General features: G+C 41.9%; 1 protein-coding gene across 2 annotated transcripts in view; it reads left to right on the plus strand.

Annotated features, from left to right (window-relative positions):
• The window catches only part of PPTC7 (protein phosphatase targeting COQ7), a 23,316-nt gene continuing 5,472 nt past the window's right edge, over positions 1-17,844 (plus strand). The window contains exons 1-6 of one of the 2 annotated variants that reach the window (XM_027787032.2): positions 179-373; positions 5,287-5,419; positions 10,001-10,180; positions 12,940-13,138; positions 15,457-15,580; positions 17,566-17,695. In XM_027787032.2, coding sequence (XP_027642833.1) covers positions 323-373; positions 5,287-5,419; positions 10,001-10,180; positions 12,940-13,138; positions 15,457-15,580; positions 17,566-17,695 — 817 coding nt within the window. In that variant the 5' untranslated portion in view covers positions 179-322. Of the gene's footprint in view, positions 374-5,286; positions 5,420-10,000; positions 10,181-12,939; positions 13,139-15,456; positions 15,581-17,565; positions 17,696-17,844 lie in introns of both variants that reach the window. The other variant, XM_055795932.1, reaches the window with a different exon arrangement.

A 17,844-nucleotide genomic window follows, 5' to 3' on the forward strand; every position in this document is an offset into this window, starting at 1 on the left:
GAGGGGCCGGGCCGAGGAGGGGCAGCGCGGCCCGGCGGGGCTGGGGCTGAGGCGAGCCGGCCGGCGGGCAGGGGAAGGCTGGCGCCCTGCGGCGGGCGCTCGCAGGTCAGGAGGCGGCTGCGCCGGTGGCTCCCCGCGTTCCTGGCGCTGGGCTGCTGGGCGCCCCACGCCATGTTCTCGGTGCTCTCCTATGGCAGGCTGGTGGCCCGGGCAGTCCTGGGCGGCCTCTCGCAGACGGACTCCCGCGACTACAGCTTGGTGACAGCCAGCTGTGGCTTCGGCAAAGATTTCCGCAAGGGCATCCTCAAGAAAGGCATGTGCTATGGGGACGACGCCTGCTTCGTGGCCCGGCACCGGTCGGCAGATGTGCTGGGTGAGTGAGCGCTGCCGGGGCCCTGCCCGCGGCCGCAGACAAAGGAGCCGGTTCCGCCGGTGAATGCCAGCTCCGAGGGCTCTCCCCCTTTATTTTCTTTTATTCCCTTTCCAAAGGAATCCCCTTGCTGCCCTACGACACCCCCCCCCCCGCTACGCCGGGCTGGGGCGGTGTGTGGGGGCCGGGGCCCAGCCCTGCCTCACCTGTGGGTGCCCCCGAGGCCTGGCTCCTGTAGGTCGCTTTCTGCATCGTTTTAAAACCTAACCGAGCCCCCTGTCTGTGTGCTGCATTTCCACAGAAAAAGGTGATGGAAAGGGACACTTCCCGGTCTCGGCGCGTGCTGTGTCCTTGTCAAGTGAAAGGCAAAGTGACATTGAGGCCGGTTTCAAATGTCAAACTTCCAATTTCAGGGTTGGTTCTACCCTGGTGACGCTCTCTGCTGCGGATTCATGTGCGAAATGAACCTCAAGTGTTCAGATTTTTAGAAGTAGTGAATAATTATAGATAATCAATGGCATCTCCAGTTTGTGAGCAGCATTGCTTTTGACAGTGCCTGACCTTTTTCCTCTGTAGTCGAGGTTGAATTTGGCTGACGGACACTCTGCAAAACTTAGTTTTCAAGCAGCTGACAGAAGGAAATTTTCACCACAACTTTGACATTTAAGGAAAAAAAAAAAAGAAAAGCTTCCTCCCTCTGCCCTTTTTTTTTTTTTTTTTTACTTTAAAGCTGGTGGGATTGCACTGCAGTATCTCACGGTGTGACGGTGCTTGGTGATTCTTCACAACTCGGTGCTGTCATTGTAACTTGGTTGTCGTTTAATATAGCTGAGATAGTTTTTTGGGAAGCTGTAGCTTGGTGCTAGGTAACAGTTATTGCTGATTATTCTCAAGGGAACTGTTACTCTAAGGGTGATGCTCCTGCTTTCAAGGTGTGGAAAATCGGTCGATGTGTTTTAGATACTCTGCACCCTTTTTGTTGTGCCTGTTCCAGAGAAACTTTTTTCTGTTAGAATTAGCTGTTGGACGACCTTACTTGTAACATGTGACTAAGGCTGGCTGCCTCTTAAAGTTCGTACCAGGCCAGCACTGATAAAAAAATGAGCAATCAGTGTTTGCCCATAAGAGAAATGCAGAATCTCCTTTACTTATAGGTGGAGTCTTTGCATGGGGAGGCAGGTAGATTTAGACGCATTTGATCATGTTTAGGGTTTTTTGGCCGTATTTGGTAATTGCCATCTGTGGACTTACAGCTTGGCTTGTCTTCCTGCTGGAATCAACAGAGAATTGCATTTCCAAGTTGATCTTTGCATTAATTTTCATGGCAACTTGAAAACAAACAGAATTATAACTCTGCTTAAGGATCAGACAGCAAAGAAGGCTTCAGATCAGGATGTCTTAAGTACGAAGAAGAAAATAATTTAAATAGAAAAGCAGTTGGTGTTGATGCTTTTTTTTTCCCCCTGTAAAGCTATTTTCATGTTAGCTCTTCATTGCTTTTCTAATATACATACCAAAAAGCAAGATCACTGTACGTTCTGCAAACAGTGACGTTCTTGGTGGGTTTTGTTGTGGTCTAACTCCATGCTTTTTCTTCATCTGTGTTCTTAGGTTTACAGACACAGTAGTTTTTTCCTTGTTTCTGCTACTATAATCATCTCTTTGCCCTCTGTTTCTCAACCAGCTCTTCTACACTGCTGCAGAAAGTTTCAGCACTGGTGTTTTCCAGCCCTCAGTTGCTCCTGCTCTTACCACAAATCAGAGGTTCCTGAATGATTTTTTTTTTTTAAAGAGCCTCTTAAGTTTTGTACTAGCTCAATACCTGCCCAGCTCTGCACCTCAGCAAAACTGGCTGAGCTGAGCTGTTCCTGTTCAAGCTTAATTTTTCAGTTAGTAGTGAAGAGGCTCATGTGGTTTCAGCTAAAGTGAACACAACATGCAGTAAGGGCGCTTTTAGACAACAGTAGATTTAAAGCATATCACTTAGTTACTCTGCCCTAGTAGTCATCAGTGACAAAGCCATGCCAGATCATTAATTGAAAATTCTTCCATGCCAGTCTTTTCTAGAACCAATATATGGAAAGCATGCCTGTGTGGGATGGATATGGGTGTGGTGTAACAGTGAAAGAGCTACTCCCAGCCATTTGGCATGAGTGCTTGGGGATTCATTTCTTAGGTCAAACAAAAGTTGACTAGGCAGCATGTTTATAGCAAATACGAAAATGCTAAACACTGCTTTTGTTACATGTATACTGTATAGTCTAACGGCTAAAATTTAACAGTGTCTTCTAGTCTGTGCTTTATCCTTTCATAGTGTAAGATCAACAGAATGCTTATGAGGATTCATGTTATTTCCAGTCCTCCCTTCATTATTAAAGGCTTGACAAGGCCTGTTACTGCTGTGCTTACATCCCAGACAAAAGTAAAAATAAGACAAAACCCCAGGGATTCATCTGTTAAATTTGCATGTTTTCTTCCCATCCTAAACACAGAGAGAAACCAGAGTGTTTCCTTTGGGATCACTCTGAGGAAAAGGAAATGGCTTTACTACTAATACTAATCTCTGGAGCTTTATAATTCTGGCCTGTGTTTCCTTTTTGCTGCTGCTTGTACCATATTGTACCTTTCTGTATGTTCACTGTCAGTGCCTTGGTTGTCCAGATCCTCAGAATAATCTAATATCTTCTTGACACTTGGTAGATGTTGTGTACTACTTTGTATCTGAAGGCATGCCTGTGTAGCTTTTGAGGACAGAAATACTGTTTTTTCAAAGCTAAAACCCAAAACTCTTCAGAAACTTGACACTTGTTTTTTCCTGCTTAGCATGCAAGAATTTTTAGTGCATGGGGAGCAAAACGCAAATCTTAAAAATCAACTTAAACACTTTTACATAAGCACTGATCTAACAAAAGTAAACATTGAAGCTTGTTTATAAATTGAGATGTCTCATGCTAGTGATTTTTTTTTTCTTTTGGTAGGATCTGCCTTTTCTTGCTTTTTTTCTGCCTTATCAGGCTTCTGATGTCTTTGCTAGTTTTTTATGGATTTTCCAAGCTGTTGTGTGACTCATAATTGAAACATTGCAGCAACCAATGCGCATCCCGTGACAGCATCACTTATACAATGTCTGTGCTGGGTAGAACTTTGGGTGTAACCAGTGTGACTTGACTAGTCTTCCAAACTATTTCTGTCCCCCAGCAGTAGTAGGAAAAAACTGTCTGGCAGCAGGGTACTGTTTGTCCACTGCAAAGTTTAAAATTTGGCAACTGTTCTATCTGCTGCAAATCTTGATTATTTTTTTTTAATCCCCCTCCCAACTCCCTGGGGGTAGGGGGGAGCAGGGACTGAAAGGAATTGCACTTTATTTGAAAATTGTTTCTCAGCAGCCTACATAGGAGGTACGTAGAAGTCCAGAGTGACAAAGCCCCTGAAATATTGTTAGTCTCGCTGTCATCAAGGGAAGTAAGCTACCAAACCTAAAAGGATTTGCAGATGAAATGTCAAGGTTGTTCTGGCAACTGTAGAGGAGGAAGGGATTCTTACTTTGATGCCTGAAGGTCAATTAAGACTATGTGAAGTGGTTTATTTGGTATCATACCTGTTAAAGAGATTGCTGCCTTATCACAATTGATCACGCTGAAGGAAGCAAGTTGTTTGCTTGCTTCAGAGTAGCCTTTCACCTACTCCACTGGGGCAACTCTGGACCTGTTAGAGGGAGTAAGCAGTTAAGAAAAAAAATCATGTATGTATCTTAGCTTGTAATAGACCAAATGAAATTTTCTTTTTAACATGGGAGCATCAGTACTGTTGTTTGTGGAGAAACTACAGACTGAGAAACATTAACAATCCTGTTCACTGACAGTCTTGTCAATACAACTAATCCCAATGTCAGCAGAGCTGTTCTGAAGTAGCATTGAGTGTAACCTCTTAGAAATGTGGTAGCTCCCTTTCTGAGAATGAAACTTAAATCTTATTATTCTTTACCACAGTTCCTGCAAGGGCATTGCACGCTACATATTCTGATCAGAATTTGCAGTTCAACACTTACTTTAATTTTGAGTGCTGTTGATACTTGGTGGTAGTGGACAGTTTTCCACTCATGCAGATCTTGGCTTGAGCGAAAAGCAGGTTCTGTCAAATCACAGAAGGAAATAAACAAAGCTGAACACAATACAGTAGGTGAGGCTGTAATCATACCTATGTCGCAGGAAATGTTGCAGAAATCTCCCGCTGTTTACTTTGGTTCATCCACACTATTAATGTTGTGAGCCTGAGATGTTTCAGGCTGTAAGTAATTTCAGTGCAGCTGGGCTGATGTCTGCCCACGGTACCTACCCCTTTTCATCATTGAAGTGCCAACCACCAGTAGCAGTCCAGCTACGAAAACAAGTTCCTCGGTTGCTCAACACCTTGAGAGATCAAATAGTGACAACTATGTGGGGAGGTTTTTACAAAACTTGCAGAAATAAATGATAGTTTAGCATTCTCCTGTAGCTCCCCAAATCCACTGAGCTATTTCTGAGGCTTAAATACTTAAATAAAATGGGTAAGAGATCTACCTGGTGGTAAAAACCTGTTTCAGGAACAACAGTGTATTGGGGGGGGGGGGGGAAGATGGAAGTGCTGCTTTTTCTGGGAAATAGATGCACAATTTAATGTTTTGACTTCCTTGTTCCTCCTTCAGTTTGTTCTTAAGACATCATCGCTCACTTTGCCTCTTGCTTTTTGTTCCTTACAATCACTTAGCCAGTTACTCTTCAGTACCTTTCTGTTTCATGCAAGGGTAGTTTAAGGTTTTCTTCTGAACTTCTAAAATGCACAGTGTGAGTAAGTAACCTTTCCTTTTGTAACTAGTCATCAGTCACACACAATCTGCCTTTAGAGATTTGTATTTAACAAGGCTATTTCTTTGCCAGAACCTGGGGCGCGGGGGCATAGACACCATTTGGTTATACCGTTGTCATCCCGTACCCGCTGCCGGTGAAGCTGCTGGAAGAGTTAGTGCTGGCTTTGAGCATGTGACTTGCTTTGGATGGAGAACATACCTAGGTGTGTGATTTATCTCATTGCTGATAAAACAAGAAATCTTATCAGTTTATTTCAGTTCTGGTATGTTGATGGATACTAGGTGCTGTATTTCAAACGCGTGTAATGCCACTGATAGCACTTTGTTACCATTGTAGCCTTCTGTATTTGATGCAAAAAAAAAATTCAGTTGCAAATACATCCTTTTGATGTTCTTTTATCAGTGATTCATTGCTACTTCAGGTAAAGAAATTGAAAGTTCAGTAGGATGTGTGGAATGTCTCAGCAGGTTAATTGTGGTCGTATGCAAAAGCAATTCCTGCTGGCACGCTCGTGCCTGCCCGATGCTTCTGTGTGTGATTATTGTTCTCGGCTGACACAACGTTTGAAAGTATCCATCTTTCAAGAGATTTTTGGGACAGGGTCATACGTTTGGGCTCTGACCGTGGGCAGGTTATTTTGTCAGAACTTCCACTCATAATACTATTTATTTTAAACAGCGTTTGATTAATACTGTTGTTTTGTTCTGAACTTTAAGCCTGTTTAGTTCCTGTTTGCTCTGAAGTAGGTAAAACATCTGGATCTGCCCTACAAAAGTGTGTGGTGATAATCACATATTTACCAGTCTTGGCACTGGTGGGCTGTTAACTGGGCTTCTGCAGTTAACCTTATGTGTTCACAGTCAGAACAACTTTGCGTTTGCATTTCAACTGTCATTTTATCCCAGGTGCTTTCAGAATTTTGCAATAAACTTCTAACAAGTTTCAGTGCCACTATCTTCACTTGCTCAGTTTCAGTGCTGCACCATCAGTCACTCGTGCTTTGTCTTAAAACTTCCTTACAGCTCACTCAGAGACATCTTGATACACTGAATCTTCTAAGAAGTTAGAAAGAGCCAGTTTTTGGACTGACACATGCAGCAAGTATTTAATCTGGCAGTAGTATTTGTGTATTTTCCAGCAGAAGGCGATGTAGTGGACTGTTAACTCTCAAAGATTCTGAAAGATCTCCGTAATATGGTTAAATACTTGAGAAGCTATTATTCTTTTGAAGTAATTTATTGTGAAATTTTCAATTACTTTATTTACAGTGGTGGTTCGTCCAGCCGCAGGCATTTCACAGTGTCACGCGGACATTTGTGTAATTTCTGCATAGGCTTGAACAAGGAATATTCAAAGAAATGTTCTTGCTATTAAATTTTCTCATTTACTGAATAGCTTAGGAAAAAAATCAACGATTGAGTACGGTTCAATTTCAGCAACTCTTCTGAGCCATGCAGTTTGTCTTAAATACCCTGTGATTCCTGTTTTGTAAGATGGTTATTTTAAGTTAAATGGTGGATACTGGAAGACAATATTTAGTGTGTTACGGTGAAAAGTAAGAAAATGAAAACCTGAGTAATCTTTTTGCTTGTTAAAACAGTAGTTGTTTTGAATATTCACGGGTTTTTTTTGCCTTAGATGACAACAAAGATAATATAAATCAATAGAGCTTGGCATTATTCCTTGGCAGGGATGTTGCCAGTAGCAGTACCTTTGAGTTTTCCTTTAGTGACAAAGGGGAAATGTGCTATTACATAAAACCTAGTCCATTTTTATGAGTTGAGTTTTCAGGTTTTGCTACTTCTGGGGTTTGAAATGTCTCACAAATCATTTTGCTCCTTGTTTGCTGTATGCCAAACATCACAAAGTTTTCTTAAACTTTGTTCCCATTTACATGTCATCGGGTTCAGTAGTGGTTTATTCAGTCTGTTTAAAAGTCACATATTCCTTTCCCATAAAACTGTTTGGTTTTTGTTGAGAATGTAGAATGTAAAGATACTGTTTTTATTTTAAAACCATGCCGAAGGTAGAACAGGATGGCTAAAGATCCTAGGGAATGTAAAAATCCTCTTTTAAGACAAAAACAATAAATGTGGATATTTCCTAGGTGGTGGCACTGTGTAGTACAGAGCTTCTTGAATGTGCTTTGCCTGGGTGCTGCCATTGATCTGGGTGGCTGCAGTAATTCCTGGCATGCTGGAGCAGGAGGAAGCATTTGATTGCTCTGGCAGTGTCCGTGAGCCATGCTTTGGGAGCTAACAAGGTCATTTAGCTTAAATGAACTTACCTATCATCTTTAAGAGATACAGCTTAAAAAAAAGAAAGAAAAAGAGAGGGGAGGGGAAAAAAACCCCAACTCAACAAACCTTTGCAAAAAAACCCACTTTGTCCATTTTGGGCAAGGACAAGAAATAGATATGAGCAGTGGCACACGGGTTGATGAGCTGGTGAGGTGTCATGGAGGTGTTGCAGTGAAAGTGAATGCCGGGGCCTGCTCACGAACGGGATGGTCCTGTTTGCTTCTGTGCCAGTGATGGAGAAGGAATGTACAGCTGTCTTGATTCTTAAGCAGACGAGCTCTTCTCTTAAGTCTGGTACAAAGCTAAGGTGGAGGACCTGTGTATGTGTGGACAGTCTAGAGTGTGATTGTTTTGGAAGGCACTGGCAGAATGTACTTGAAGCTGTTTATAGCTTGCAAAAAGCAGACAGGAAGGCAGACAAAGCCATTTCATGGCTCAAGATGGAGTATGAAGTGTGCTGCCATGATCACGGATTCAGATTTCCTGCCTGGAGTAAGAAATGAGCGAAGAAAAATCGGGTGGTATACTCTTTTATTTTTGCTTTAAATATTGAAGTAGGTTTTGATAATTAACCTTATCAGGTGCTTGCTGTGGTGGCTTTCTTGTACTCGGTGATAATGCTGTAGTGTTTCTGTTTAATATTTCCCAAGAAAACTAGTGCAAAAACAGCTTACTGGTCGCTTGAGGGAACTCTGTAACTTCTGCTGAGCTTGTTTTGTAACCACCTTGGGAGCCAAAATCTTTGGACAGTACTTGTCAAACATTGTGTTTCCATTGCATTAACCCTGTTGTCAGTGAAGCAATGCTGTATTCAGCTAGCAAAGGTACATCTGGATTGTGCTCATCTTCAAGGGAAAAAACAGTCTTGCCTGGTAACATCATGTAAAGCAAGAACCATCATCTGAACTGAAGCTTAGTTTGTGTTTCAAGTTCTAGATCTAGAACTTTTCCATGATCTCTTATTCTAGACTTGCCTGCCTGGCAGCGGAAAGCAAAGGGTTAATCCAATATTAACCTGGAGTTGCGTGACCTGTAAAGAGAGGATTAGTTTGCTCTTGAAGAAACCAGAAAAGGGGTTTCTGAGAATGCCAGGGTTGCTTTTGCAGTAGCTTCTTCCCAAGGTCTGGTGTGAAGAGGGGGATACGAGGATCTGCATTTCTCTAACTTTCTTCTAAGAAAGCAAAGGGACAAAGCAGGTGTCTAAAAGGTTGTGCACTATTTTTGGGAGAAATCTGATTAATGTTGATAGGCTGCTCAGAATCTGGCTATAACCTCCTGTCAGATTATAGTTCGTGCCAAGGTCGGCTCTGAACCTTCCGTCTCAGTTTCAGATGGTGTCTGATGTGAAGGGCATTTGTAGATGAGGCAAACTTACCTTCTCGGTCAAATTTTTGTGCGTTTGCTAAGTGGCAATTTTTCCAAGGAGACTGCTGTTCTTCAGCACAGTCTGGGCTTGTGAAATTGGCTCGTTGTGCTTTTATCACGAATGTTGTTTTAGCTTTATTATGTTACAGAAGCTTGTGCTTGAAATGGTTAGTCCCTCACATGCTGAGGATCAAAAATTTTTGGAACAATTTCCAAGTAGAAATAGTTTTATCTGGTAAACAATACCTTCAGACAGTATTTTACTTCTATCTTTGAGGCCAGGTGAGGAAGTTCAAAACACTTCAGCCAGATGGCTGGCAGAGTATTGCTTCGGCTGCCCGTCTCCCTCTAACCACCTCCCTTTTCTATGTGCATCTTTGCTGTTTGCCTCTATGGTTGCTCAGAAGCTTCCCAAGCTTTGGTGGACCTGGTCTGGTTTTCTTGTATCTAGGTTGTTTTGAATGACTGAAAATTGACTGGATTGTCATCAGGTTTCATTCTCTTGCTTGGCTGCAGCTGTAAGCCACAGCCCTTGGAAGGGGTAGGCCCCAGCATTGTGTTGGTTACATGTTTTTTTTTGAACACACTTTCTGTAGAAACTAAATTTTCATTTTAAAACTTTATCAGATAGAAAGTGTTAGCCTTAATATGAGCAGGGAGCTTGAGAAAGAAGACTTCGGCCACTGAATAGTGGGAAGAGTTTCTTTGTAATTTCTATACTAGTTAAAATCTTAACAGCCATCGTATTTAAAAATAATAAAAATTCTTCCTTTTTAATGGGCCAGTCAAAGGTTAATGTGGTTGAACCCCTTTCTCCCTCAAATCCCTCCTTTCTTGTTCTCTAGTGAAGTTGTCCTCCTCACAGAGTCCTCGGTAGTAGACTTTTACCCTCTTTTCAGAAATTCAGATTATACTTAGAGATTCATTCAGGAGCTGATGTCAGAAGTTACCTTACAAATGCTTAGATTTTTTTTTTCCTTAATCAAAAATGCTTTTCAAGCAGATGCTATATCCTACTTTTTAGTTGCTGAATATCTTTTAAGTGATGTCAAAAATAAACCCCCTTGTTTTGGAAACCATTTCTGTTCGTATAACTCTTGTTTTCTGTTTTCTTCTAGGGGTAGCAGATGGTGTAGGTGGCTGGAGAGACTATGGGGTTGACCCTTCTCAGTTCTCAGGGACTCTAATGCGAACATGTGAACGTTTAGTAAAAGAAGGACGGTTTGTACCAAGTAATCCTGTTGGGATTCTCACCGCAGGTTATTGTGAGCTGCTGCAGAACAAAGTACCTTTGCTTGGTAAGAGAGCAAAAATGTATAGACTGGGTCTGTGTTGTCTGTTACCTAGACATATACTTAGCCAAGGTTGCTTAAATCTATTGCCAGCTTCTACAACAAATTTGCAGGCGGTTATCTTCTCTTAATTAACCAAAACCCCATAGAAATGTAGTTGTCTTGGTAGCATCCTTATTGTGTGTGTTTGAGTGAGTGTGTGTGTGTACACATATATGTATATAACAAAATAAAAGGCAAACAGCCTTTATGTGTGAAGGGTGGTAATTTACCAGTGCTTGCAAAGAATTTGCAAAAATGAGTTCTGCAGTAGAACACGCTATGGCATGTGCGCTCATGCTCTCTGTGACACATGTATAAATAACTGTTCTCTGATGGAAACTCCTAATGGCTGATTGTGGCTTTTTGCTTAAGCTATGTGAGCAAAAACATTTTCTGACGATAGCTGGATGCAGTTCTGCTCGTTCCATCCCTTACTGCTCCTCTTGCCTTTTATGTCCAATGAACTTTAACCTAATTGGTTGATTGAAGTAGTTTGTATCATACTATCACTGGTACCTTATATTATTTTTATAATTATTGGGCAGGGTGTGTGTGTGTGTCATTGCAGATTTTTTTTTTTTTTAAAGGAAACTAAAGTAGATGCTTAGCATATCTTGTGTCAAACTTGATTTTAGACAGGGCATCCAGCTGCCCTGGGAGTGGTGAGCAGATACGAGAGGCAATGCTTGGCCTCAGCTGACAACCTTGAAAGCAGAGTACTTTTTTAAAGGGCATGTGACCTCTTACGCACCAAGAAAGTGTTACCCTGCATGCTATGCATGCTTCTCACCTGACCTTAAACTTCTATGCCAGAAGAGTGCTGTGTAAGCTATATTTAACTTGTCTGCTGAGCTTTGGAACAGATGTTCTTGCATTATATGCTGAAAGAATAGGTTTGAACCTCAGACGTGACCTTAAGTATCACTAAAATAGCAGTGGCCGTTAATTACATTAGGATTTTGCATGTTTAATAGTGCTTATTTGTGCAAAGCAGATGTAGCTGTAAGTGATCTACAAAGTGGGCCACTGGTGAGAGCTCTCACAACAGCTTTGTAGACACAGGCAGCCCTGCGTGGCTTGACCTTTTGAATTCTGAAAAGCAGCATATGCTGAGTCACAAGATCTGCATTCCACACATGGCCTCCTAGTTACACTCTGCTAATAGAGTTAGAATTTGAAACTAATGATCCTTAGTGTTTCTCCTTCAACAGAGAACAGTGTTTTTAGAAGTAGAAATAAACCCCTGGAATTACCACAGCAGTGAGCATTTGGAGTTTATTTAAAATAAAGTGAAGGGAGAGGACTTCATTAAGGAGGATTCATTAGGCAATAAGTTTTCCCTGCTGTTGTGCTTCAGGTCTTGATACTTGGTTCATCACAATTGCATCTAGCAAGTGTTTTGGAGCAAAACTGAAATGGGAGGAAACTGTCCCATTTAGTTCTGCAATACAAGAATAGTGTTTAAATATCTTGGATGCTGTCACATATAAAATCTGATTTTTTTCCTAAGATACTGCTTTGACTTACCATACAGTAAGAGTGGAGAAGGTCCTGTAGATCCACTAGAGGACAAATTCAGTACAAGCGTATTGCAGGGAACTCCCTATATTGGGAAGGGGAAGCATCTGGAATAGGTGATGCCTAGAGCCAGCTGGACTTCTGCACCAGCAGGCCTGACTGTAAGCTTAGCTTTTGCAAGCTTGTGGTCTGTCCAACATGTAGCTGTGCTTGGAAGCTCCTACTGGAAGAACCTTAGGATAGGAGATAAAGGTTGTTCACCAGCCAGTGATATAGGGACTTAACGTTAGAGGCAGGAAGAAATGCTTTAGCTGTATTTCACCCTCTTCAGCAATGAAAGTTCCTGATGTGCTGTCCTATTCGCAGGAACGAAGTGATTGCCGTTTGCTGTGAGGGGCTTAGTCTGTGGGTGGGTATCTTTGCAGGACAGTTATTTTTGTGGCTTGCAACCAAGCACAGTTGGTGGCTACTGCTTAGCGAGTGAATCAAGAATGCCTAAGTGCCCTCAAGCACAGCTGGGATAGTTCTGAGCATGGTTCACAAGTAGATATGTTTCTGTTCTGTCTGTCTTTAACTTGGAATAGTATTTGTCTCTGAAACATGTTTTCTTTAAACTTGTGAAGTTAGTATCCTGAAGATGGGACAGGATTATTACTTTTTAAAATAGAAAGATAGCTCTACAGAGCCATATGATAAAGAAAAGCGTTCTAATGCTCTGACGAGAGTAATGCAATATTACCTAATACTTAATTGCAAGCAGTTCTTTACTTAACATGGTTTATTTACAGCTGATGAGTGAAACTGTGTGGAGAGCACCTAGCATTGTATGGATGCTACTAGAATTCTATTATCTCAATGATTTTGGAATTTCAGTATTTTATGTGACTTCTGTAAATCCAGTCCTATAGCAGAATGTGCTGACATACGGTGGGATGGAAAACTGTAAATAAAGTGGAACAAAACAGGTATTTGTCAGCATAATGTGTTTACCAAAATCAAAGCAGGAAAAGTGAGTTCTGTACAAAAATCATAGTTTGTGTTGCAAAGTTTCTAGCATTTTGCTACCTTCAGTGTATATTAATTTTGGTGTTACTATTTCCACTTCCTCTGATTTGTAAGCTTTGAAAAATTGACTATGAATCAAATGGATGGAAGAGCAAGCAATTTCTCTAAGGCTAACTCCAGTTACCGTATTCCTTTTCCAGGAAGCAGTACTGCTTGTATAGTAGTTCTGGACAGAACAAGTCATCGTTTACATACAGCCAACTTGGGAGATTCTGGATTTTTGGTAGTCAGAGGAGGAGAAGTAGTACATCGATCTGATGAGCAGCAGCATTACTTCAACACTCCGTTCCAGCTGTCAATAGCTCCACCAGAAGCAGAAGGGGTTGTCTTAAGTGACAGGTAAGGTGGGAAAGGAACTTAAATTTTTAATCTGTATATGTGATCAGCTCCCAAAAGGTTGCAGTTTTGCTGCTGCAGTGCTCATTGTATAGCACAGCGTAGCACGTGGGATTTAGGCATTTATCCAACCAAAGGGTCTTATACCTGTCCCCCCTCCTGTCTTTAGGTAACGTGAACATTTCTCACCTTGTACTTGACAAACTTTGTCCACCGTTGCCCAGTCTGAATTTATTGGGCTAATGATTATTCATTCATGACGGCATATCCCCTTAGTCTGTGGCATGCACTCGGCGTGTTCTGATCTGTGGAAAGATGTAACTCAGTAAAGCTGCTGTAATAAGCCTGGAGCTGGTATATGCGCTGGTCGTCTTGCGTGAGTGGCTTGTCTTACCAGCAGCTTTCATTCCCAGTCCCTGTCTGTACTCTCTTGGGACTGGTTTGGAGTACGCTAATTTAGATATCTTGGCAGCAAGGTAGCGAGTACTTGAAGAATAGAGCAGAGGGACATGTGACACTTAACTCGTGTTTCCAAATAGCTGTGTTTCCCGTGGCATATTGTATTTGACCAAAACGAGCAAAAAAACTGGTTGGCAGAACACCAAGCTGGGAAACAAGAGTTTTAGGGAAAGGACAATCTGTTCGCAGAAATGAGTTGTTTCAAAGGCAGACTTGTACTTGTGTCTTCCCCTAAGAATGTCAGGCTGATGCATCCTCTGACTTTGTGAAGCCTTGCCAGTCATATGAAATTAAAAACAACCCCCAAAACCAGCTTTCAAATAAGTATTAAAATACAGCCCTCAAATAATGGTTATACACTTATTAAAGTGATATCCCTCATCTGAATACAGGAAGATAAGTGGCTCTTCGAAGAGTGACCATAGTCTGCAGGGAGTGCAGTAGGCACGTGAAGTTTTTGATAGGCTTGGACTCCATGATCCTAAGGGTCTTGTCCAATCTGAATGATTCTGTGATTCTATGAAATACTACAGCCAACGCAGTAATGGTTATGATTTTAATGCCAAAATAGCTCTTCTTGAAAATGTTGGTTAAGTTGTTGAAACTCTTGACCATTCTTGCATGTGTTTTTATTACTTCATCATAAGACTACAGAGAGGAAGCTAGGGTAGAACTCTGAAATTAGAACCCTTAACTAATTTAACCTTTTAATTAGACTAAAATTAAATGATTGATTGGAATTCCAGAGCAGTAAAAATCTTAATTTTTCTGAGATTCTGTGTCATCCATGGGAAAACAAAAACCAAAAAGCAGAAGGATAATTGATAATGTCCAGTGGAAGTCAGGAAAGCAAAGCAATCTGAGTCATCACATAATAAAGAAAGCACAAGATAAATGAGCTCCCACACTTCAATTCTGAATCATGATTATAGCTTTCTGGCTAGTTTCTGCACTGTTCTTGACGTTAATTAGTACTCATGCGTGTTGTCTAAATGCTTCTCCAGTACTTTTTTTTAATTTCATTTGTTGTCCCAGTTAAATGTTAGATTTGGCTATATATGAGAATAGGCAGGCAATCTTAACTCCATTAACCTTCCTGAAGCTACAAATCAGTTGAGCAAAGTAGCTCTTCTGGTCATTGGCATGGCCAGATGGCACGGCATGCAGTAGTTTCTCCCTTTTAAAGACCCCTGAAGAACCTTTACAAGTGAAGCATTTGTCATTAAGCTGCTTCTGAGACTCGGAGTTTGCAGCAATATTTGTGGCCAAAACAGATATTTTTCTCCTCCTGGTATTGTGTAATGTATTAGACAGAAGTAGACCAACCAGCTGTGGTCTCCTGGTGGCGATTTCCAGACATGTTTCATATTCCATTGCATTAGAAAGTGATTCAGAATCCTGAAGTGTTTTGGCCAGTCCTGTTATGAATTGTCCTTTCAAGTATAGCTTTTTTACATATTTAGGATGAGTGAGAAGGAAGCCCTGAGCCACCATTCTACTTAATGGTTTCCATGGAGATACACTTGTGAAGCGGATTAGTTTGCAGGGTTGTTCATCTGGGAATTGTAAATGCAAATCCTTTGTGTAATAGCTGGAACATTACCTGTTTGCAATCACAGTTCTTCTGTTGTAGCTTTCTTGACAAGCCATCCTGGTGAAAAAAGCTCCACGGTTAGTGATTATTTCTTTTCTTTTGCAGAAAAACACCTAACAGTGGTGAATTACAAAAGCTGTTGATGTGCTGGTTTGACATTGCTTGGTGTCTTGGTGAAAGCTGGTCCTTTTCTTTAAGATATCTGTAACTTGTACAGCCCGGATGCTGCTGGGGTCATTTTCTTTTAACATATCTGTAATCTTCACAGCCCCGATGCTGCTGATAGTACCTCTTTTGATGTCCAGCTGGGAGACATTATTTTGACTGCCACAGACGGACTGTTTGACAACATGCCTGACTACATGATTCTGCAGGAGTTAAAAAAGCTGAAGGTGAGCGTGTGTATTCTGTGTCACATCTTTTGTGCTGGTTCTCCCTTATAGTTACTGCCATTACTCTTTAGGCATGTAACTTTTGTATTTTATGGAAAAGATCCAACACAAAGCGCTGCCGTTTGAGCGACTTTCCAGTTTCAGACATTTCAGGTGTGAGCAGCAGGAAGGAGTGCCGACCCCACAGCGCTCTCTTGGCTCTGCACAGGGCTGAATCCAGAAGCAGCAGCTCAGGGATAAGTGTCCCGAGTGGCAGCTGGTCCCGTGTCACTAACGAGGGAGGGGAAAGAGGGAGATCATCAGTAGCAGGCACTGCCCTTGGCCAGCTGCTCGCACACACTGTATTTGATCTGTCTTTGCAGGTTGTAGATAATATATGTGAAAAATACAGCATTCTCTCATGGGTTAGTTGAAGGATTGAGCTGTGTACTAAAAATAATTTGAAGCTTTTCTGAAGGGTTATAAACTAGTAATTCTAAAGTAGTATGGGCTGTCAGAATTGCAGGTTGTGTGCACGCCTGAAAATCTTTAATGTTCTGCAAAAAAAATTTCCTGGCCCTTTTTCCAAGTTAGTGACCACAAATGCTCTTTTTTAAATAATGTATTAAAATATTTTAATTTGGATGAGAACACTTAGCTTAAGGCTATTTACCTACAAAAAGGAAAGTGTGCTTAGGAGATATCAATATGTATAACCTCCTGAGGAAACTGTTTTGTTATGAAATGCAAATAGGGTTAACATGTAGAATTATAGTGCAGTGTTAAAAAAAATTTGCGTGCTCTTACCCTGTAGCTACAGAACAGAAAGGTGGTGTCAGACAGAGACTGGGTCCTTAGAGACAACATGTCTGAGAGGCCTGGGTGCATCAGGCAGGCTCTTATTTCCCCCTCTCTGCATTCCCCATGATCGCTCTCCCCTCTTCCCTGTGCATAATTTGGTCTGAAATGGAAGATGTGAGCACAGGCTGTCACAGAGGCTTTAATCTGGTTAGCAAAGGTGCTGACAGCACTGAAGGTGTAACAGCTAGGGCTGGGGGGCTGGTCGCTGCCCGCAGGGCTGTTGCTGATGCTGTAGCCAGCTCACACCTCTTGTCGGCTGTACTCCCCCCTTCCTTGTCCTGGTTAGGGGGTAAGGTTAGGGAGGGGGTAAGGTTGGCCTGGGAGCACACTGGGGTTGGAATTCCCGTGTGGAAGAAAGTTGAGCTCCACCTTTCGGTGTGTTTGGGAAAGGCACTAAAGTTCCCCGTGAGGTTCAGCCAGAAGTTAATGATGTAAATGCCTGCTAATTCCCCAGACTGCAGGGAAGACTCTTCAAATGACAAGGCATTTTAAAATAGTTACAAACCGAAAGAGCAGCGGTTGTCCTGTTATGTTGGGTTGAGTAAGAAAAGTCTTGGAATAAAGCAGCAGAGTTACTGAAACGGGGAAAAAAAAATGGCTCTCAAATGCTGCGGTCTATAGAAAGTTTGCCTGCTCAATACGGGTTTTTTCCCATGTGATTTTTAAAGTGCCCGGTCTCCCCAAGTGTGCTGTTGGCAGTTTGGGTATGAGGGTCAGAGAAGAGAGACTTCTCATTCAGGGTAAAATGCAGTTGCTTCAGCAGAGCCTGCTTTGTGCGGGAAGGATGGGTCTTTCAGTGTGAACTGCTAGCACAGCTATCAAATAACCCGTTTCCTTCAGGTCTCTTTATGTGGAATATTCGTCTTCTAAGTTTTTAAATTCTGTAAGTCCTCCAAAAGCAAGTCTTGGAGCTGCTGGTAGGGAACAGAAGCCTGGACCTCAGTTGTGCAGATTTGCAGTTCTAACCCAAATTTACAAAGCCTGAAAGGTGGTGAGGGTTCAGTTTGGAAGAGAGAATGGTAACTACTGCCCTAATCTGTGAGAGAGATGTCTGGCAGTCAGGGATCTCCAAACTGACATGCATCAGCAAAACAATGACCAGTGGACTTTCTTTCAAGAATAAACATTTTTCCTCGTTCATTTAGAACTCCAACTATGAGAGTATACAGCAGACTGCAAGAAGCATCGCTGAGCAAGCTCATGAGCTGGCATATGATCCCACTTACATGTCGCCGTTTGCACAGTTTGCATGTGACAATGGATTGAATGTGAGAGGTAAGAAGATAATTATTTTTTTTTCCCCCCACCCTCCTCCTCCCACTCCTGCTATCTCTGAGAAATCTTAAGCAAAGTGAAGTTCTGTTGTTGCAAAATCTGATAGGAAAACTGTGTTAAGAAATGCGGTTGGCAGTAGAGCGCCAAGC

Source organism: Falco peregrinus, chromosome 2, assembly GCF_023634155.1.
Source record: "Falco peregrinus isolate bFalPer1 chromosome 2, bFalPer1.pri, whole genome shotgun sequence".
Classification (NCBI taxonomy): domain Eukaryota; kingdom Metazoa; phylum Chordata; class Aves; order Falconiformes; family Falconidae; genus Falco; species Falco peregrinus.